The 22,697-nt window shown below is 42.9% G+C and overlaps 2 protein-coding genes across 2 annotated transcripts; one reads left to right on the top strand and one right to left on the bottom strand.

Moving 5' to 3' along the window:
• The first annotated feature begins 15,740 nt into the window (after positions 1-15,740).
• Positions 15,741-20,107, top strand: pter (phosphotriesterase related). Its single transcript, XM_070974938.1, has 5 exons — positions 15,741-15,817; positions 16,239-16,696; positions 17,034-17,299; positions 18,668-18,808; positions 19,201-20,107. The coding sequence occupies exons 2-5, from the start codon at positions 16,265-16,267 to the stop codon at positions 19,409-19,411; spliced, it is 1,050 nt and encodes a 349-aa protein (XP_070831039.1). The 5' UTR covers positions 15,741-15,817; positions 16,239-16,264; the 3' UTR covers positions 19,412-20,107.
• On the bottom strand, positions 20,075-22,364 carry c1ql3b (complement component 1, q subcomponent-like 3b). Its single transcript, XM_070974939.1, has 2 exons — positions 21,412-22,364; positions 20,075-21,108 (listed from the first exon to the last, which is right to left on the bottom strand). The coding sequence occupies exons 1-2, from the start codon at positions 22,030-22,032 to the stop codon at positions 20,929-20,931; spliced, it is 801 nt and encodes a 266-aa protein (XP_070831040.1). The 5' UTR covers positions 22,033-22,364; the 3' UTR covers positions 20,075-20,928.
• Positions 22,365-22,697: the final 333 nt, after the last annotated feature.

The following is a 22,697-nucleotide window of genomic DNA, read 5'->3' as shown; positions in this document are numbered from 1 at the left end:
GTCCCATCAGTGTATGAATAGTTCGCTCCTGATGAGCAGGCGACACCTTACATGGTAGCCTCTGCCACCAGTGTATGAATGTGTGAATGCTGACTTGTGCTGTAAAGTGCTTTCAGTGGTCGATAAGACCATAAAATCAAAGTGTAGATGCAGTCCATTTACCATCTGTTGTAATCAGCCAAGCACTCACTCACACACACGCTCACACGGATACGCACACACCTCTCTGCAGGAGTTACTTTAAGAGCAGAGGCAACATCAGCAGCAGTGACATAAGTGATGCTCACACATGGTTAATCCACTTTAAAATAAAACTCACAGGGATGCCCTACTTTTGCAACGTGTTCTGCAATTTGCAGCCTTTCAACAGCTGGATCTAACAGACTCTGTAACTGTCACACCTGCTGCACCAATGACAGACCAAAAACCGCTGAGAAGCTGCGTCTTATTACAGATGCAAAGTGCACCTGTGTCATTAAGGGTTCATGTTTATTTGGCCCTGCGAAAAAGCAGCAAAAGCAATCAAATCTTAAAATCAATCCCAAAACTGACAGATTAGCAGTGAAGGGCAGCGAGGATTGATGTGATGCGGTCGCTTCTCGTCTTAAAAGCCTGGCAGCCGTGTGTGCTATCAGCTGCAGTCTTTGGCTGATTCACCTGCTGATACCAGGATAAAGTAAATAGATTCTGGTTGTCTCCCAAAGGAAACGGTTCCCAGGAGCGCCCTCTCAGAGGCAGGCCTGGGAAGGGAACTGAGACAACATGTTGTAACCTCGCTGCTTTGTAGGCTCACCACCTTCAAGGAGGGGCCTGGGGGCTTTGTGCTCAGCCAGCCAGGTGGGAGGTGTAAGTGACACACCTTATCTACAAACATATCGATAAAACTGCTGTAAGTGGGGGTCAACACACCAAAGCCTCTGCTTCCACCTCCCACTTGGCTGGCAACGCACCGAGCCCTCAAGCCCCTCCTTTTCGCAGTGAGGTGACAGCATGTTGTGTTTTTGGACTTTTTAGCCCCAAGCTCTAAGAGGGTGCTCCAGTTTCCCACTCTCAGCTGGGTCTTGAATCACTCTTAGCCCAGCCTCTAACCTTGGAACCATTTCCATGCACATCACACCAATCCTCGCTGCTCTTCACTGGTCACCTGTCAGTTTTAGAATTAATTTAAGACTTTACTGCTCGTATTTAAAGCCTCGAATGGTCGGGCTCCTGCTTATATCTATGATCCCTTATGAACCTGATCCCTGCTCGACATCCTCCAGCAAGGCCCAACTGATGATGCCAAAATCTGCACTTGTCACTAAAGGTGATCTCAGTCAAGTAAACTCAGTATCCTCTTTAAATCGTGTCCTAGAGCTCACTTTTATCTTAACTGATGATATTTTTTGTAATTATTCAAATGATTTTCCTCTTGTTTTATATCTATTACAAAGCACTTTGTAACTTTGCTTTGAAAGGTGCAACGTAAATAAAACTATCATTATTATCATTAGTTATATTCATGAAGCACTTTTCTAAACTGAAAGTGCCAAAGATGCAGCTTCTCTGTGGTTTTTGTCACTGGTACAGCAGATGTGACAATTATAGAGTCTCTTTCAGGTCCAGCTGTTGAAACGCTGTAAATTGCAGAACACGGTGCAAAAGTAGGTCATCCCTGTGACTTTTTTTTTCTTTTTCAAATTGGATTAACTGTGTCTGAGTATCACTTGTGTCAATGCTGCTGATGTTGCCCCTGTGTGTGCGTGTGTGTGTGCCTGTTCATTCAGCTGTCATGGCTGATCGACGTATCTGTCGTCATCAAATCATGATATCTTCCATTTTAAAGTAGCATTTAATTCTTTATTGCAAAGTGACTGATCATTCACAACACAGACGTCCATTCAGCTTTGTTGATTTGAAACATCACACTTATCGCCGGATGTTCACACACATTCATGCACACTCACACTGATGGGAACGCATGGGCCACAAGATCGTTCAGTTACAGCGTGCACAGTTGTCATTGTCATCTGTGGATAATCCTCAAGCAGCCGTCCATTGTGCTGTTGTCTGCATGTTATTTCATTATAACTGAACAAAAATGTGACGTGCTTGCGTGTTTGCAAAAAACTGGCTTGCGAGGGGAAACATGGATTCAGCCAACCCTCTCAGCACTCGTTCACGCTCCAGCTCTGTGCTGCAGGAAGCAGACACCTGCTCCGGTTCAGCCATGAGGACTCTGCTGCTGGCCTCTGCTCTCTTTGCAGAACTGTTTGGCCCTTTAGCCGCCGGCCGTGTCCCCGTTCGTTACCGTGCCTTCTGCAAAACACTGTAGTGAGTCAGGATTGATGATCTACTTCTGACGTACTTGTTTTACATCTATTTTGTCTGACTGCGAGCTAAGAAAACACTGTTACTTTTTACTGTTACTCTTTTTCCAGGCTCTTTGCAACACCTTGTGCTGAAATCACTACCAAATTGGTTGAGCAGATTCAAGCCTTCAGCCCTCTGACTGGCTGTGATGAATGTCAGTATGAGGTCGTAACCACTTCTGGGACTGTAAATGATGGTTTAGACGGGCAAAAATAACAGAACACCTAATATCAGTGTAGGAAAGATGAATATATTCATCTGTGTTCTGTCCCAGCTTGTGTCAGCCACCGCTCGATCTTGGGTGGCACGGTGGAACAAGTGGTAACACTGTCGCCTCACAGCTAGAAGGTCCTGGTTCGAATCCCGCTGTGGGCGCTGGTGTCATGTCCTCCACCATGCCTTCGGTGCCTGCTGCTCGAGGAAAAAGGGGCCTTTCTATGTGGAGTTTTCCCCGTGTTCACCTGGGGTTTCCTCCTTAAATAACCCCCACTAAAAACGTGCAATGGTGACGAAAAAGGATGGGTGTCCGGGCGCCGCTGTCGGCTGGCAGCCCACTCCTGGTCTGCTGCGGAGGAACAACGGACCAAGATGGGTCAAAAGCAGAGAAATAATTTCACAAAAAGCATGTGCATGTAATGTGTGATAAATAAAGTACAGTTTCTTCTTCTTCTTCTTCTTCTTCTTCTTTCTTTCATAGCCAAACACACTTCTCTTGAAGGTCGTCTTCACAGTGAGCTCCATCGAACTGAGCGGTGACTGCCGTGTGTTTGTAAGTGTTACTTTAGCTTATTTTAGCGCCCACTTTGATGGTCTCAAGCTCATGTATTGGTTACCGAATACATCATCCTGTGGCATTCCTGCTTGGTTACAAATCGAATCTAGTTTTTAGATTCAGATTTTGCTCCCTGCCCCTTTGTGCTCATCAGCTCCTTTCCTCCCCGGGCCCGTCAACACCCTGTGGTTTTACACAATTTGGTCTCAATTTAGAAAACACTAGATTAGTCTCCATGTCAACTTGTGCCCCAGTTGCAGCTAACCATCTGTTCCCGGACTCCCTTGTAGACAATGCATTTGATCAGCAGCTCAAAAATGGAGTTTTGAACATCAGGCTGTTGTATAAAGAGGACATTTTTATGCCTCTTGATCAGATTAAGTTTGCTCCACCAGTTTGCTCTAATTTCTTCTGTTACTTACAAATTAGACACTTCATCAGAAGTCAGTTTAATAAATTTCCTCCTCTGCCACCAAGAACTTCTCTTGACGTAATCCCAGAAATCAAGCCAGTGGTTCAGGAATAATATCCAGGCTTTGTATGGCTTTATTTGACATGGAAGACTCATCACTCACAATGGTAAAGGAAAGCTGGGAAAATGATTATATCAGAACATCAGTGGTATAAAATACTTAAACGTATTCACTCTTGATCTAATTTAAGAGGTCAAGCTTTCATCATTTCTCCCGGGGTTAGTCCGACCAGGCAAGCCTTTCTCCCACATTTTGGTCACGTCCAAACCCAACAGCATTCTGGTCTTCTACATTTGAAGTTTATTCAGATATCACATGTCAAACAACTGAACCATGCCCTCTTCTTCTACTTCTCGCTGTACCATCTGAGGACCTCACCCTCACAAAGCACAGTTAGACAGCATCGTCCACTCAGCCTTTTTGGCAAAGCGCCTCATTGTTTCGAGTGACCGCCCACCCGTCTTTGGCAGGTGGATTTGTGTGGTCCTGCAGTTTCTCGAAATAGAAATAGTAACGTAGACACTGCGGGGACACACGAGGAAATTTGATGCAGCGTGGCAGCCTTTTATTCCTTATGTGGAACATTTAATTATGCCTCTTATCTCTTGAAAACGGATATTTTTCTGGATGGACAAACAATTCCATGAACTAATGTGCTTTTTTGTTTTGCTTTGTTTAATTTTATCTAGCTTGTCATTTTATGACAACAATAAAATGTTGCAATTGTATTTGGCTCTCTGCACGCGTGCATTTCATTTGTTTGGAGTTTAGATAGATCATAAAGGCTATTGCTGCACTAGTGATTGCTTCTGATCCTACAACATGTACTTTTACAGGCTCGTGCTGCAGGGTTTTAATGCAACACACAGCAGATACAGACGTGTCTGGTTCGACCTGAAGCAAGTGAACACTTCCAGTGCAAATTTCCTCTTTCAGGATTGCATTAAGGCCGTGTTAAAGCATTGGTATTCACTGATAATGGTTACATGAGGCCAGGAGATGATGATGTGGGTTTGCTCAGTGGTGATATGACATGAAGGGAGACTTGATAGAACAGCATGTCATCCAGTTTAAGTGGGGCAATGCAAACGAGGCTCTAATAGCTCCTCGATATCTGCTTACTGATGAGCTCGAGATGACATACTGTAACATTTGATTGCAACACATTTAGCCGTCAAATTTCTTTTTTATCTTTGATTTATTTACTGGGCCTTTTCCAAGTCAGTGGTCTCTTCAGGAGACAAGATGTGAAAGACCGAGCCAAGGACAAAAGGGAGAGTTAACAAAATAAAGGCTTTTATTTCTCAAACAGATGCAAACAAGGACTATAAACCAGTTCAGGGGGGAATCATATTGATGAATTATAAGAATTAAAAATACGCTTTTCACTAAATGTGTTTCAGTCCATGCAAGAAAACAATGCACTACCAAAAATCTATAAATACAAAGTGTTACTAAAGACAACTGTAATTGTGACTGAACTTTGAATACTGACTGTGATATTTTTGCAAAACTAAGGAAAAGAGTTGTGAGTGATTAATTAGCAAAAGTCTAATAATAATAATAAAAACTACTTTTTGGTAACTAGAGAGGCGGTTGGCTTCTTAAGTGGTGTTTTATCTGTGTTTTTCTTTCTGGGCAGGGTTCAGCAGTGTCACGACTGAACTAGGGTTTGAACCCAAATGCACAACTCGAGACCACAAAGTACAAAATAAACGATTTTAATGACGAAGTGTCAACACAAAGCGCTCGTACAGAGGAATCCAACTAGGAAACAAAAGGTATCAAATAAAAATCACTCATTAGAGGAAAACTGTTGCGTGATAAAGTATCAAACAAAAAATCACTCTTGGAGAGGAAAACTATGGCGTGACAAGCAGGATTTTATTATTATCGTTATTGTTAATGGATCTTTTTCTACTTTTGTCTTTTTGCTTATTAAGTTACAACTGTTTCATATATTAAAACAGATTTTAGGTGCTTTAAGCGTGGCGTAAAAGCCAGCCTTTATTGGTGCTGCATCCCATACTGAAGGTGTCTTTATTCTCCCTTATCTCAGTAAATAGCCTATAAATTAACACATACATACACACATGACATGGCATTACGTCTAATTGCTGTGACTTACGAGGGGAGTCTAATCACTATGAGACTAATGGCTCTCATCCTTGACCCGCCTCGTGAGGAGCCCTTTAGATGTGCGTTTTCCATGGCTGTAATGTCCACACACTCAGTCACAAGCTCAGATTTTACAGACGATACATAAGCGAGCAGCCAGCACACTCTCACACTTCTTCTTCTTCTTCTTGCTTCATTGCGACCATGAAGCTTCTGCTGCTGGCCTCTGTTCTCGTTGCAGGACTGTTTGGCTCCTCAGCTGCCAGCCCGGTGCCTGCTCTTTACCATGCTTTCTGCAGGACACTGTGGTAAGACTCACTAATCTGCCTTCACTTGTTTTTCTGTGTGCTTCTATTCAAGCTCAGAAAGAATATCAAAGGAATACCAAACAGTGGAAACTATGGAAAATGTCAGCTGGAAGCAAATTGCTGCTGTTTGCTGTCATTTCAACAATAATGTGTTCATACTGTGATAACCGCTGCAGGCTGTTTGGGCTGCCTTGCGATGAAGTCAGTACCAGACTGGTGCAACAGATTCAAGCCTTCAGTCCGGTGAATGCCTGTGAAAAATGTCACTATTTAGTAAGTTTTTCAGCTTTTTTTTAAACAAAATCCATTTTCTGGTGGTTGACATGTAATTGCATTTAATTTCAAACACTTATTCTTCTTTTTTACATTTCTCCACTATCTAAATATGAGTCTGAGTTTGCAGACATTACTGAATGAAAACACTGTATGAAGAGTTCATATTTATATAGCTCCAAATCACAATCGCAGGAGTTTATACAGCACATGATGCCATGTATCCTTAGACACTTAATTAACAACAACAACAACAACAAAAAACCTATTATCAATTAACACCTACCTCAAGCTAAGCAGTCACTTATTCTCTGTGGCCAAATGAGAGCAAATCCCTGCAGCCAGGTTCAAAAGTCTATTGTTTATTGTCCTCCATCCCAGCTTGTTTCAGCCTCCAATGAATCCATCCAGGCCCACCACTCTTCCTCAGAAAACCTGTACACTGAGAGCATACAGTTCACCCTACAAACCACCGTCCTGACCGGCAGCTGCCGCGTGTTTGTGAGTCACACTAATTCACGCCTTCACATCGCAATTATTTAGAGAATAACACATATAAACTCCTGTATTTTGCTCGTTTCTGGCAGGCTCAGTCCTCTTCTCTCGCATTCACCAGCCTTCTTGACGGTGGCCTGAACTACTGCAACCTCTACGACCTGCTGACGGGTGAGTGTCTTTTTCTAGCTGAGATGAATTATCCAGCAAAGCGGGCTTCTGCTCATTCCTATCTTAGCTTTGCTGTTATGATCGTTTATTCTGTTAGTGAACACAGTTTCTTTCCTCTTTGTGGATGCACTGTGTGTGCACAACAACAGTAAATATCAAAGTGCAATGATTCCGTTTCCATCTTTCCATTTAACTGAATGAACATTTTCATTTTTAGCGAGTGGCCTCAACGTTGCGCCGGGCTTCGTGGAGACGACCAGTGAATGGGCTTGCCTTGGCTATGCATCTGCCACCTGTAGGACCTAACAAGCTGGAGTTAGACAGTTATGGCTTCTGTTGCATTTGTTGTACCATGCTTTATTCTTGTGAAAATGTATGGAAATGTTTCAGTCCATGCTGATTATGTTCATGACCTCACTGACTTACTGAAGCTAAATAAAGAGATGTTGCATTGCACATTGGATATGCTGTTTTATTCAGTCAGATGACTTTTCTTCGCTGGCAGGACGTTCTCAAAGCGGAACGTCACAGAATCACCAAGCTCGACAGTCAGCGGATGTCTGTATATTATCGGATAAAAACATGAGATTCTGAACATTCCCTGATTTCTTTATTCTCCTTGAACCACATCAGGTCTTCACCCCAACAGACCACCAGCAGAGTCACAGCTGAATGTCACATCACTGATTTTCTGCACTGAAAACAAACAAAAACAGGAGCGTTAAGAGCAGAAGAGATGGTTTGATTTTGATAATTCGACACTGAATTTCAGTTAAACTAAACTGATAATCTTACGGAATTGCTCAACTGAACTCTTGATGAATAACGGCAAGAAATCTAAGTAAGATAAAGCATCTTAAATCGAGGCAATATATGCTTGTTTTTTTGTCCAACAAGATAAATCTTCAGGCTCTTTGGCTTCAGGTTTTATTGTTTATTCTCCTTATAAGACATAAAGAACTTCTAATTTAGATTTTAATCACAGTATGAATTTCCAGAATTATTTGATTGACACAGACAAGAACAAAACTGCTTTGCGTCTGGACAGACATACTTGTTTTTAGTCTGGCTACACTGCTTTTAAGATAACTGTGGGTCTTTGAGACTAGATGTTTTCACTTATTTAAAAAAAATCTTGGTAAGTGAAATTTTCCTTTTCTGTTGACAGATAATTTTTCTTATTTTAATTAACGTTTCCCCTATTTTATTGCTTTTGTTTGTTTGTTTTTGAGAGTGGAGTTTTGGCAGTGAGTGTCTGAAATTAAATGTGTTTGGGTAATAAGCCGATAGCAAACCATGCTGGAAGCCACACATAAATTACATCCAAACTAAAAGCCTATTGCAATGTAATGTAAAATCAAGGACCATCTAAATCAAACTTCATTATACATCTTATACTCACCACATTTAATCGAAGAAACTGGGAAATTAAACTTGTATTCCAGTATTTCGCCCTCCAAAGCGTCTTGGTTGGCCTGAGATCTTTATTTTTCCACGTGTTCCACCTCGTGACTGTCGACATATCAATTTCACTTCTTCAGTCACTGGTGCACACTATGTCTGAAATCTAAACTAAAACACAATCTTTATAACCTACTTCTGTCATAAATAATGTGACATAATGTAATATGGATACTATCATTACGGACCATCTGGATCGATATTTCAAAATGAGCACAATGACCTCAATATATTCTGCATTTAAAGGGAGTCGAATGAATGATCGCCTTTTGCAATACATCCGTGACATTGATCAACTTCCTCTGGAGTCTGTGGCGGCCAGCAGGCTAAACGAGGCCAAGAGATGACAGGAACACCTTATTGAGAGGGAAAACAATGAAAATGGAGCGTGCACAATTCATTTAGTGTTCAAGAATTTTGTGGATAACTGCAGTCCAACAGTCTAGTTCAAAATAAAGATAAGATTTTTATTTGTTTCTTTGTTTTTTGATAAAATGTATCCTTGAAATGTCACTTCTATGAAATTGGAGATGTCTCTAGTCTCTTGAAAAATCAATACAAAACCAAACCAAACACGAATTTTGATTATATAACCTAAACTTTAAAGGAGAAAGTTCCTCTACATGTACCTGTAACCTCAAAGAAACTACAAGGAACTTTCATCTTGTGTTGATTTGAGAGCTCCTGTGGTCTAAAGTGGAGGTGTTTACGCTGCGTTTTGTCATAAAGGTCTGTATCTGCTCTACTGTGCATTTGTTTTGGAAGCAAGTGAAAGAGAGATGCATCATATGTGTAACATGAGCCTACAACTAACAGATCTGACTGCTCAGTATTAGTAATTTTACATATTGCATACCTGTTTATTGATTATTTCGAAATAACCAACCTTGTTGCTGATGGTCCCACTTGCTTATGTAGGTCACACAGAGGCATCAGTGTTAAGATTAGACTGTTTCCAAACCAGTTCTAAAATTAGTTTAACGTCGTATATGATGAGTCATTGTTAATGGTACACTCCATTCACGTTCTGATCACATTTTCCTCACACATCTGCAACATTTTCTGTTTAGTCACTTGCACCAAGAACGATATCACGTTCAAAGTCCAACATTCAGTCAAACAGTAACGTTTCCTGTCTCCGTGCTTTATAGTTTGAGTGTCAGCATGTTTGATTTGAAATCATAGCAGCTCGTGTGAGTCACATCCATGAGGAGCCAAATATTAACCACTGTGTTTATATGAACTTCATCACCTCGTGTGACATCTGAGTTGTAAACAGAAGATTTGCAATCATGTGATGTTGTCTGCAGAAAACATTCTTGTTTTAAGAAGCTAAAAGTTGTAAATTCTTCTTATCCAATTTAGTTCACAAACAATATGTAATTGCAAGGTCAGCTCCACATGTTTTTATGATTATATTCAATGTGTCCCACAAGCACTGATTATTATTGATAAAACAGAAATAATGGCATTGATTCAAAACAGACTGATGAGTTCGTTTTTCATAGCAAACGCAGCTTTTATTGGGTAAATCTGTGTCTCTTTGTATTTGTATGACAGGACAGAAATGTCAACCATGACAAAACACACATCTCAGATTTCACAATCATTTGCAGGCAGTGAGTCCATATCCGAGGCAGAGCCACTCGTTGGTGTACTCTACGTAGCCTGGAGCTTTGCTGAGCCCACTTCCTGTGCGGACGGGAAACAGAAGGATGATTAACAATCCTCAGGCAGCCACGGTTCCTGATCTACACATTACAGGACAGGATTCTGACTCTGAGTAGAAAATGTCCCAGTCACGTCAGAGTAAGAGTACTGCTAATATTTGAGAATTTCAAAATAAAGTAATATCGCTGATTATTGTGTGAAAACCACCTACCTTGCATGATGTTGTAGAGGTTGCAGTAGTTGGTGCCGTTATCAAACAGGCTGTACCAGAATGCGGACACAGATAAACCCTGAACAGCCGCCAAAGATAACATGTTCATGTTATTTTGTAACAGAAACAAACAAAAGAATGACCCATTTGATACGTAAATAAGATATATTGGATGTAAGTGTGTGACTCACCCCTACATGGCAGCCCTGGCCCATCGATGTGGGCACCATGGTGAAGTTAACACTCTCGATCTGGTCACTTGATGAACTGTGGTTGGCCTGAATGAGGACTGGAGTAACTGGGCCGAGCTGGATTACAACCACAAGAAGATCAGAATTCATCACCAAAATAATCGCACATGAAAATGAATTTCTCTTCGAGTTTCTCACCTTGTACGAGGCCATGGCTTTAATCTGAGTCACGATGACATTGTTAACTTGATCACATGGCAGTCCAAGCAACCTGGAAACAGAGAGAGTAAAATATATCATTTATTATCTATCTATTTGTATTTGCATATACCTTTTTAGGCATTTTTTTTCATTATAGCTTACATCTCCTCCTCATTAACACTTCATTGGCATATGGAAATCGACAAAGTCTTACCAGACAATCTTGCAATAGCCATGCGTTGTGTCAATCGGTGCGCCGCTCGTGATGATGCACATTCCCAATAGGAGAGCGCAGGCCACAGCCAAAGTCTTTCCTGCCATGATGAAGTTTGGTTCTTCCTCCAGAGCCCTCACTGGAATGTGCAGATGTTCGTGAGGATCAGGTTTATATAGAGCACGGCATGAAAAGGAGCAGCTTGAAGACCACTGGCTTGTCATGTGGACCCGTGGAAAAGTGATTTGCATGACACTTCACATGGACTGCATCCTTTGCACCAGCTGGTCTGAATTCAACGGTATGATTTCAAAATAAAACCTATATTGTACTTTCAGAAACATTTACAAACATGATTTTTTTATTCTGATATTAATTTGCTTGATTATCCTCCAATTGGACTTAATTGAACCCTTTGTTTAGACTTTTTTTTTTAAGCACACTACTACTGCTTCAAAACTGCTTTATTCTGATCCAAATAAAATTAGACATTTTAAGTTTCTCTGTTTTGGAGCAGCACCTAACAACTGTTTCCATTATCGATTAATCTGGTGATTATTTCCTCCATTCATCAATTGGTCATTTGGTCTACGAAATGTCAGAAAAGAGCTAGAAGATGATGAAGGAGGAGATGATGTGTTCAAATTGCTTTTGTTTTAACTGATAAAACAGCTCACAACCCAAAGCTAATCCATTTACTACCATGGAAGAAGAATAACCTGCAGTTATTAATATTTGAGAGGCTGGAACCAGTTAATTTGGACTAAATCAATGGTCAATATTGTTGGAAATAAATTTTCCAGAAATATGACTATCATGCTTCTTAATAATCTCAATAATAATGTGTATGTATGTGTGTGTGTGTGTGTGTGTGTGTGTGTGTGTGTGTGTGTGTGTGTGTGTGTGTGTGTGTGTGTCTATGTATGTATGTGTGTGTGTGTGTGTGTGTGTGTGTGTGCGTGTGTGCGTGTGTGCGTGCGTGCGTGCGTGTGTATGTATGTATGTATGTATGTATGTATGTATGTATGTATGTATGCTGTTCCTCCAACCAGTTCAGTATGCAGCAGCTATGGACATTATTGGACTCATTACTCTCAAATCAAATAATGTCAAAACATTCATCTCCTTGGCATAATTTTACTCTGCAGAGCTTTTAATTCCCTTTACTTTAAAAAAAAAAAAAAAAAAGTATAGCCTCAGATGTCATGTACATATAATGTTGCTCTGAATCAAATACAACAACAATTTGCAATCAAGGCTCCTCCACATGCTTTTGGTCTAGGTCTGGTTTTCAAGGTTTGAGCTGAGCCTCTTAGGTCCAATTATGGGAAACCTGGTTAATATCACATACAGTCATTTTGTGTCCATCCAACTTTGTGGGAACAGTTTGGGGAGGAACCTTATCTGTTTCACCACTAAAATACTGCTGGCCTGCACTCACAGTGAGGTCTGTGGAGACGTCCAGAAAAGGTTTGGTGGTGAAGACGATGGCCTGGCCTTCACAGAGCTCTGACCTGAACCATATCTAATGCTTTTGGGATGAAGTGGAACACAGACTGCGAGCAGGGTCTTGTTGCCTAACCTAACCTAACCTCAGTAAGGCTGAATAGGAGCAAACCCCTACAGCCAATGTTTATTTTATGCACTACAACCCTACTATGATATCCCTCTCCATGTGATTGTTGACTCACTGTTCTTGCTGACATGGTCTGATAATGTCCGAGTGGTCATCAAATGTGACTAATGTCACTTTGGTCACTGTTCCTGAGCAGTCTTTGTGACTGAAGCTGCTGACATCTGTGTCCCAACAATGGACACTCTCTCAAAGCCACTCAGTTCCTTTCCTCTTTCCAGAACTGGGCCTGCTCTGCATTTAAACACACCGCAGAGCTTGATTTGATGTAATTGTGAAATTGTACCTACGTGGAAGCGTCGGCTTTTGTTATGTTTCTCCACCCGTCTGTATGAGTGTGACGTTCAGGTGTCCACATACTTTTGGAAATTAAGTGCATGTGTGTATTTGTCCGAATTTCACTTTAAGTCAAAACCGAAGCTTGTTTTTCATCAGCTTTACCAGCAAAGCACAGCTGGTTTTTCACTGAGACTGTTTAATTGAATCTTCTTTGTAGATACAGTCTTTCAGCTGATTCAACTGAAGTTCTGTGGTTATTTTTTTGCTGTTAACGGCGATATTTCTTTTCCACAGGGAGTGAAATCAGAGGAGGAAGTTACAATAGAGTTGCTTTAAATGCTCCCACACTCTTACTGTATAAATCTGGAATTGGGTTGTAACGTTAATCACATTTTCCTGTCTATCATCCATGGAAACATGTGCCTCCGCTTACATGATATGTTATTAAGGGCAAGGTTTGCAATTCATCGTGGTTTCATTGTTCTCATAATTCATTATCTCACTGTTATTTCTTGAAACAAACAGGCCTATTGATTCACAAAATGCTTGAGGCTCTGGACGGCCTAAGCCGCATGACAATTAGATAAAAGAGCAGAAACAACAAACAGAACACAGCAGTCAACCACTGGCTTTTATTCTCATTCATGTTATTTAAACTGAAAGCGCCCCTCAGGCAAGAGTAGTTCTGTGTGCATATTTCTGCTTTTAAGTCCATTTGAAAAATCTGATGTTTCACTGCTGTATGAAACTGCAAAATATATGCCTCCCGTCCGTCTGCAGAGGGCACCAGACCACAACACTCAGCCGAGCCTTGAAATCCTGACAGGCCTTTTTAGCCGGACCGGGCTGTAAAATTGAGCTGCTTTCATGAAGATGTATGCTGCAGAAGAATGTTAAAATACATAAAAGAGAAGAAGAGCAAAGAAAACATTTATAGTCAGCTCAGTGCTGATTTTAGGGCATGTAGGCCATGCTTTTAACACATTTCCAAATCTAATCTGATGGCTCTTACATCAGGCCTGAGAAACAAACCAGGCGATAAATAATAACAAAGTTTCATAGTACACAGACGATGCATTGAAATCGAATTCTTCTTAATATCTGAGCAGTGTTTCAAGAGGTCTGTCCACATGGGGGAGGTGGTTTTAGTCATTCCTCTCCTTGAGTATCTCCCTGTGGTCATGTCCGTCTGAAACATGTCAGCCATACAGATGAATGGGAGTGACAATCTTCTCTTGTCACTAATGAGGAACCCTGCAGTGGGACGGCGCTCAGGGCTTATGAGTAACAGTGCTCCAAAAACTCACTTACCATAAGAGCTTGGTGTCATTTTGCCTCCCTTTTCTTTCATTTAATGTCACAATGGCTGACTGTGTTGGTTTTGTCTGTCAGCTTATTATCAGCTTTTTCTATATTAGTGGTGCTTTACTTTGAGTTTCCCAGTTTTGTTTCAAAGATTTGTGCTGTGTCTGTTATTTAATGTGATCTTGAGGGACCCTCTGCCATGTCACGTTTTAGCCTCACTTTTTATTTAGTTTACATATTGTGCATTTACCTGATTTCTTTTAAGTGATACACAGTACAATAAATGTGAAGGGTTAGTAAGTAAGTTTATTTAGAGAGCAAATATCACAAAGTGCTTTACAATAAAGGACAAAAAAGACAGATAACTACAGACACAATGTAAGCGTTATAAATGAAACAGAGATTCGTAAAAGAAAATAAAAACAAACAAAAACAAGTCTAAAGTGATGGTTCTGACTGATGGTGTTTGCAGTTTAGGAGTCACGACTTCAAAAGACTAGTCTGCTTCAGTCTTAATGCCTGGAGTTGCATTATGACACAAGACACAAATTAAAACTGTCACTGCACGAGGCCCTGGCCTCCCCTTCCACTCCTCTGTCAATAAAGCCAGAGACGATCTATCCCGCCTCGAACATGAAAACTGACGGCTGCTGGTCTGATCCACAGAGCGGTCACAAGTAGGTTGCATAGGCTCCACAGTATGTGGATGGTCATTTTCTTGGCCATTTGTGGGGACGGTCAGCACGATGGTGACTGTGACAAATGCTGCTGTGGAGACCATCTGCTGAGTGAGGAGGACAGAGACAGAGAGAGTCACAGTCTGTCTCTCAAACTCATCATCTTCACACGTTCTCCAAAACAGTGATATCATCCCATCAGATTTGCATCGAAAACAGATATATGTTACCTACTTACTCGTAACTGAATTAGTGTAGTAAGACTTGATTTGTGCCTACAGGCCTGAAATATGGTTTCTAATTATTCACCCTTCATAAGGGGTTTATTGGTTATAAGTAACTGCTTTATAGATAGTTATTTAATCATTTACTAATGTTGTATAGCCTAATTATAAGTCATTGATGGGTTATGGGGTTACCAGAGTATGACTGATGTTCATCCACTGCCAGCTTTTGACCTTTCACCCTCTCAAAACTGCCAAAAGGCATATGAGACCAAAATGTGTGTATTAATTGCTTATATGTTTAGTTAGTAAGTGCATGGATTATTATAAGAAACCTTTATTAACGACTGCAATGTTTATAGTATGGATAACATACTAACTTTTACTGTTAGCTTATTTAACTGTCAGAAACTCATGATTGCTCTTTATGAATGACTTGTTCGATGAACTGATAATTAAGGGAGAGATTTTCAATCTTGTATCTGTTCTTATTAATGGCTTAAAACGAACTATACAGTATTAGTAACTAGTAAGTAACTAATTTGCACTAATGACAAATAAAAGTCAAAACTAATAGCCGTTTTAGTCAGAGGCTTTTTTAGAAAAAGGTACCCGTTATTTTTATATGTATTTATTTCATTTATTTGTCGTCTTCCTGTTAGCGGAACGGTAGTCCCGTGATCTCTCGCGATGTTTCACGCGTCGCTGCTTAACGCTGACTTAACCGAGCAGCCAGCGGAGCTCGGCTCGGATGGTGGTTGAAGTGGAGCCTAATAAACAGAAACAAGGTCAGCAAAGTGTCTTTCAGCACTTTATACACATTTCAGGATTGCAGTAGACCAAGTTAAAGTTTCCGCCCCTCTGCTGTAGCCCTGTGGTCAGTCTGCACGGTCCTGCAGAGTCGCTCCGCTACTGTTGTTCGTAAGTTAACGACTGTCCTGTTGTGGACATGCTTTTCAAACCGAGCAAGTAACGAGGACGAGAGGATATAAGTTCAACTCCGAGACAGACCCGAATAGTTTTAAAGTGGGCTACGTCTGTGCAGTCCAAAGGTCGCTCTTCTGTGTAGCTGTGAAGTCAGGCTGGTCAATATGTCACGAGAGCCTCTTCGAGCGGACACCCTCCTGTCTGATCCCTAACATACAGTATGTTACCCAGACCTGGTATCTGTGTCATTTATAAACACATGAATAATATGTGTCCTTTCAGGTTGCTGGAAAACCTGAACACCAATCATGTCAAAGCTGAGTGGGAAGGTCCAGACCGTCCTGGGTCTGCTGGATCCGGACCAGCTGGGCCGGACCATGACCCACGAGCACCTGACCATGAGCTTTGAGTGCTGCTACTTCCCCCCGCCTCCTGGCGACGAGGCGGTGGCGGAGAACCCATTCCAGATGCAGCACATGCACTGGCTGAGACAGAACCCCTACAGCTCCCACGAGAACCTGCTGCTGCTGCAGGAGACCACCGCCGTGCGGGACGAGCTGCTGGCCTACAGGAAGGCCGGCGGGGGAACCATCGTGGAGAACACCACCACGGGCATCGACCGGGACCTGCGCACCCTCAAGCAGCTGGCCAAGGACACTGGGGTCCACATCGTGGCAGGAGCAGGGTACTACGTGGACTGCACCCACACCGAGGCCACCAAGAAAAAGAGTGTGGAGAAGGTCAGAGAGGGTTAACCTGCTTGAACCAAGTGGTGGAAAATTAACCAGCGTGTGTGTATCTGGAATCTGCCGCTGGTGCTTTGTGACTCATTCATAAGACAGAAAGAACTTCCTGCATCAATTGGTCATGGTTATCTTTTGTATTACCTCCCATTTTCTCAGCTAACTGTGTTTACAAGCATTTCTGCTGCCCTTCAATTGATTTGACGGGTTTCTGGCTGCTCTTTGTGGTCCTTTAGTGACGCACAGAGACCATCTTCATGGATGTTTAGATAACATCACTCAAACTTAACATGCGCTCACAAAGAGTCCTAACTCCTCGTCTCTCGCCCGCCAGCTCACGGACATCATCATCAGCGAGGTGCTTCATGGCGCCGACGGTACGGACATCCGCTGTGGCGTGATCGGGGAGATCGGCACCGGTTGGCCCATCACGGAGAGCGAGACAAAGGTGCTGAAGGCCACGGCTCACGCTCAGGCCCAGCTCGGCTGCCCCGTCATCATCCATCCCGGGAGGAACCCCGCCGCTCCCGCTGAGGTCGTCCGCATTCTGCAGGAGGCGGGTGGTGACATCAGCAAAACTGTCATGTCGCACCTGGACAGGTGAGAAGACCCTGGGAACAGTCAGTTGAGGGATTTCAGATTTTTTTCTGTTTTTAGTAACTTTTTATTTATTAGGTGACCTTTCCTATAAACCTTACAACTTCCTGTCCCACATCCCTGACAATTATTTCAGAAGAACAACCTTCCTCTTCCTGTTTGGCATCATAAGACCCGTGAGCGTAGTAAAGTTTCACATTTATTGTGGTAAAATACATTAATGGTACTAAAATACTTGTCTAAAGTTGTCAAATCCACACTAAGAGTAAATATTAGGCTGTTTCCTGCATTGTAGATGGAAACCATTCAGTTCCATCATTACACTGTTAATCGTTAGTTAGTTAAACGTAAATCATTATTGGTGGTCTGCAGGGAAAATGCTTTGTGGGCTGCAGGGGATTTTCAGTTGCAATATCGCGAGTGGCCACTGGGGCAAATTAGAAGCTTTCATGATACATTCAGAGAGGAGGCGGAAGCGCCGCTATGTCAGTTCACACCAGAAACACATTTCTCTGTGTCAGTCTGCTTAGACAGCCGGCCAATATGTGGAATAAGTCATTTAAGAACAGAATGGCAGACGTCAGTGATACTCTTTCTAACAGAGAGGATGGACAGATATTGAAATTTTGTCATGTGGCAGAAAAAATCAGGGTTGTTGAAACTCCAGAACAGCAGGGAGCGGGGCAGGATGGCAAACACTGGAAGCACGTCTCACCACTTATCACAATCAGATCATTTATATCACACACGATTTATCATTTATATTGTTTCGCTCCGATCACGAGTCGTCCTGTCTGAACCGCCCAACGGGTTAACATGGCCGCTGACAAGAAGCGGGCATCGCTTTGTGGCGCTTCTGCCTCCTGTCTGAGCCTGCTGTAAAGCGGCAGATACTGCCGAAGATGCAATAAACATCCCAATCTTCTGATCTGTTCCCATGATGAGAAACACGCCCAGTTTGCCAGTTAGACCACTGAAAACGGCCTTTTATGAGAAGAGGAAGCGCTGAATGCTGCTGAGCTGGGACTGCTGAGGAGACTTTATGAGAAGATCTAAATTTCACTAGTTTTATTTATTTTTACTTTATTCACTTGAGCTAATTTCAGGTATTTTTTTTTGCTGGGAGCTTCTTTCACTTTTTTTTAAGAATGTTGAAAAGGCATTTAAGCAAAGTTTTATGTTGGAGTTTGCGTTTTGAATTTTGACGCCAACTTTTTCTGTTCCAAACACCCGTTTTCTGCCTCCGTCGTTGCTAATAATCCGTATCGGCCCTGAATAAAAACACATCGGTTGACCCCGTCAGTCGCTGCCATGCGATTGGATGATTCTCTTAAAACGCAGCATGTTTCACCTTCATTTCTCCTCCTGCAGGACTATATTTGATGAGGGTGAACTGCTCGAGTTTGCCAAGCTGGGCAGTTACCTGGAGTATGACCTGTTTGGAACAGAGATGCTGAACTACCCGTACAACCTGGAGGTGGACATGCCCAGCGACAGCCAGAGAGTGAGGACGTGAGTACAGCCGGTCAGGGTGATTTAGACGCGTCAGGAGTGAACAGAAGTGTCATTTTTAGTGTGGCCTCAGTGTTCAAATTTGAGATCAGATTCATCTTTGCTGTGGCTTGACAGAGTCTCTGAATATATATGCATTCATATTCAAGTGTCAGGAGTATGTCATTTAGAGCAAAAAGTGCCGCTTTTGTGTTTTTACTCCCCGTGGAGAGAAGAGCGTGTCCTCCAGTTTTTTTTTCACAGAAGCTGCGAGACACTGATCTCCATCTACAGCCGAGGGAGGAGTGAGCGTCAGCAGGAGGAGTGATGAATGAGTGATGCTGCTCGCAGTGTTAACAGCCGTTCGTTAGACGACAGTTCACCGTTTTTCCCGTTTCTCTGTTCGCTCTCAGCCTGGCGTTCCTCGTGAAGGAGGGCTACGAGGACAAGATAGTGGTCGCACACGACATCCACACCAAGAACCGTCTCACCAAGTACGGCGGCCACGGCTACTCTCACATCCTGAAGAACATTGTGCCCAAGATGCTGATAAGGGGCATCTCGCAGCACCAGGTGGACAAGATCCTCATTGACAACCCCAAACGCTGGCTCACCTTCAAATAAAGCCGATGTAGCGATTATCTTCAGATGGTTGGTGAACACGCCACAATGAATACTTTGAGATCTTTGCAGTAATACAGACGCTAAAACCAATGAATGCTTTTTTCAGAATTGAGACTAAAACAATTACCTCCAGCTGAAAGAGTTTTTTTAATAGAGGCGCTTTGTTAATTGAAAGTTGTGATTATTCACTAATGTGATCACAGTGCCTCTCATAAGGGGCCATGTTTTGGTCACAAAATAGCTTTTTCCTATCTGCAGAAATGCAACTCTAAGAGAAATACGTTCCTTCCTCTTCAGGTCGACAGCGGTGCTCACTAACGTGCTAATCGATTTTTTTCAGTGTCACGCTTCTTTTGTATCTCTAAGTGACATTTCTGCAAACATGGGATAAGAATAATGAACGCGTTAGTAATCAGTATGCTGCTCTGCTCTCGACACAATGCGGCTGTGTTAGATGAGTTGTCCTGTTGCCCCTCAGTGGGTGTCTGGGTGTCGGTGGGAGGCTGACTGGCTGGCAGGCCCCGATGAAGGACACGCTCTCCTCTCATCTGGGAACAGGTGGCCTCGCAGGGTGACTTCACCACATGATCAATGGCATGATCGCCACAGCTGACTGTGCAGCGTGAACAGCTATATAACTTTGATTCATCTTCTGAGAGGATTAGGAAGTGAGCCAGAGGATTTAATTTGTACACTGTATTTTGCACATTCGCTGACAGTCTTATCTGGAGGGGCTTAACAGTCAGCCGGCAGATCGCTGCGCGTCGCCGCGCAGCTCGAGGAAATATTTGTGTCAGTGCGACTGTCCAGTTTTGTGATGGTGACTAACCACCAGACCACCCTGTTGCCCCAACCAGCTGTCACATTGAGACAAGAAAAATGAGTTACAGTGATCATTTCAGTGACGGTGCTGCAATATGAACATTACACATTTAGCTTCTCGTTAAAGTGTTGAAATTTCACATTTTTTATAATCATGCATCACTACGGCTTTTACATGTTCACTCAAAAATGACACGTTTTTTTGAAAAATAAAGCACACACATGGACTACCAACACCTTGAACAGAGTGGTGATTATGTGAGTATACTTTTAGCATCTATAATGGAGTGCTAAAGGTCAATACATTGAACTCTTCAGTCTACACTCACTCAGTATGTGTTAACCACAGCAGCTACAGTATGTTTGACATATCAGCAAACTTAATTTGTCAAGCTGAACAGTTCATTCAGGGTGCAATAGCGACACTAATCAATGTGACAAGGGTACAATTCAGTGCTGTACACTTTAAAATTCATTATTAATGTTATTCTGTAATTACACTGTAAGCTCTTCAATGCAAAGTGCAGTTCATTTTTTCGCATGACGTCCTCCACACCTTTCTGGACTCTTTTGCAAGATGGAAAATGGTGATCTCTGTCTCTAATAATCCAACTGACTTTGACTCGAGCATGAGCAGTGAAGCAAGCTATATGCAGAGCAGATCTTTTCCCCCCTCAGCAGGACGTTTCCGTGTTTCAATCAGCGTACAACATGAAGCCGGAGAAGGTGCTGTACTTGTTGTTGTTGCCCCCGTGCGCCTTTCCGCCGTCCAGTTTGATGTAAATCTCGTCCCCGGGCTCGAGGTGTAGGACAACGCTGTTGCTGGCGTAGTCGTAGTTCTGGTCGGCGTCTTGGGCGATGGCACTGGCTCGCACCTGGAAGACAAATTTGACATCTGTGATGATGAAACGTGTCTTTATTTTGAAATCAGGACCGCGGACAGCTCCATCACTGACGACACATCTGACGTTTTCTGACATTATTTTAAGTATCCAGGAAATGCATTTTTGGAGTATCTTTTCTAGGTGCAACTGTGCGTAAAACCTGTGCGTAAAAATGCAAGAAGTAACAATTTGTGCATCAGATGACGTCCTTTCACGGTGTATTGTAAACAATGACAGAGAATAAAACTCAAACAACAAAAAAATGTTACATAATTCTATCATGAAGCGTCCTACCTGGTTGTTTTTACAGAGATCAGCCCACATGCTGGTTCCATCTCCGCCTCGCATCAGCACATGGTAAACAAAGAAGTAAATCCCCGGTATTGAGCAGGTGAATTTCCCTGTAGATGGATCATAGTGGTTGCCAAGATTTGTGACTACGTCGTCGAATTTCAGCACTTCATATCCCTCATGCTGCTTCTTCAGTCCTGCATAAAACGCAATCTTTGGGACTGTGTTGTAAGTGGCAGCGCTGATTGCACCGTTGGGCCCATTTGCTCCGGGTGCTCCCGGTGGACCAGGAGGGCCCGGCGACCCTCTCTCTCCGGGCGGACCAGCAGGTCCAGGTGGTCCGGGCTCGCCACCAGGACCCCTCGGACCCATCCTCCCGACGCGCCCCGGCTCTCCTTGTGGACCTTGGATGAACGTCGGAAGCGACTGAACCAGGCGGTTGTCTTTGATCGGGTTGGTCGCCTTCGCCGTGGCCGTGGCCGCGGTCCCGTGGGAGTCGCACACCATTTGACAGGATCCGAGCATCTCATAGCGGGCGGGTGTCCCGGCGGTGTTCACCATGACCGGGATCAGAACCACCAGCACCAGCACCAGCGCGACGCCACAAACACCAGTTGCGATCATCTGCGCTCTGCGGATTCGCTGTGTTCTCCGGAGCGGATGGTCTTCCAGCCTGCTTGTGGGCGATATTTTTGCAGAGGGAAGAATTTCACCCGCTCTTGTATTATGCTGCAACTTTTGGAGGTAAAATAGTCCTTTAAATCTTTATGCGCAAAAGTAACCATCCACAACTTTTACGCACTGCAGTATCCTTTCAACTGATTCATCTCCACCTCCTCACTGCAAGAAAAACAACAGCAAAAGACTTTCAGAGAGCAATAACTGGACAACCTGCGTCGAGTAGCATAAAGTCAGCAGCACAAGTTTCTGCCCACCACGGTGCCACAGGAGAGAATGGGCTCGAAATGAGCCGTTATCCGCTTCTGTGTTTGGAGAGTGAGGGGAGGGGTGGAGGTGATGGATGGGATAGAATTCATGCATTTCTTCAATCAAAAGAGAGAAAGTGAAAAACATACAAACACTGATGCAACTTCGGAGCCCTGAAACGTGACTGTTTTATTCTTTGAGGATGCATTACTTTTTGTTTTGGTGACTGTAACGTTACACTCCACAACACGTTATTTCAACTTATCCAAACAGCTCTAAAGGTCTTAAGCATAATTAGGCCCATTAAAAACAAAAAGCTATACTCCTTTGGCACCTGGTCACACCTCAGCGGCTCCCCGTAT

This window comes from Chaetodon trifascialis, chromosome 11, assembly GCF_039877785.1.
Source record: "Chaetodon trifascialis isolate fChaTrf1 chromosome 11, fChaTrf1.hap1, whole genome shotgun sequence".
Classification (NCBI taxonomy): domain Eukaryota; kingdom Metazoa; phylum Chordata; class Actinopteri; order Chaetodontiformes; family Chaetodontidae; genus Chaetodon; species Chaetodon trifascialis.
The sequence above is the reverse complement of the archived record's forward strand: the minus strand, read 5'-3'. Positions and strand labels throughout refer to the sequence as shown.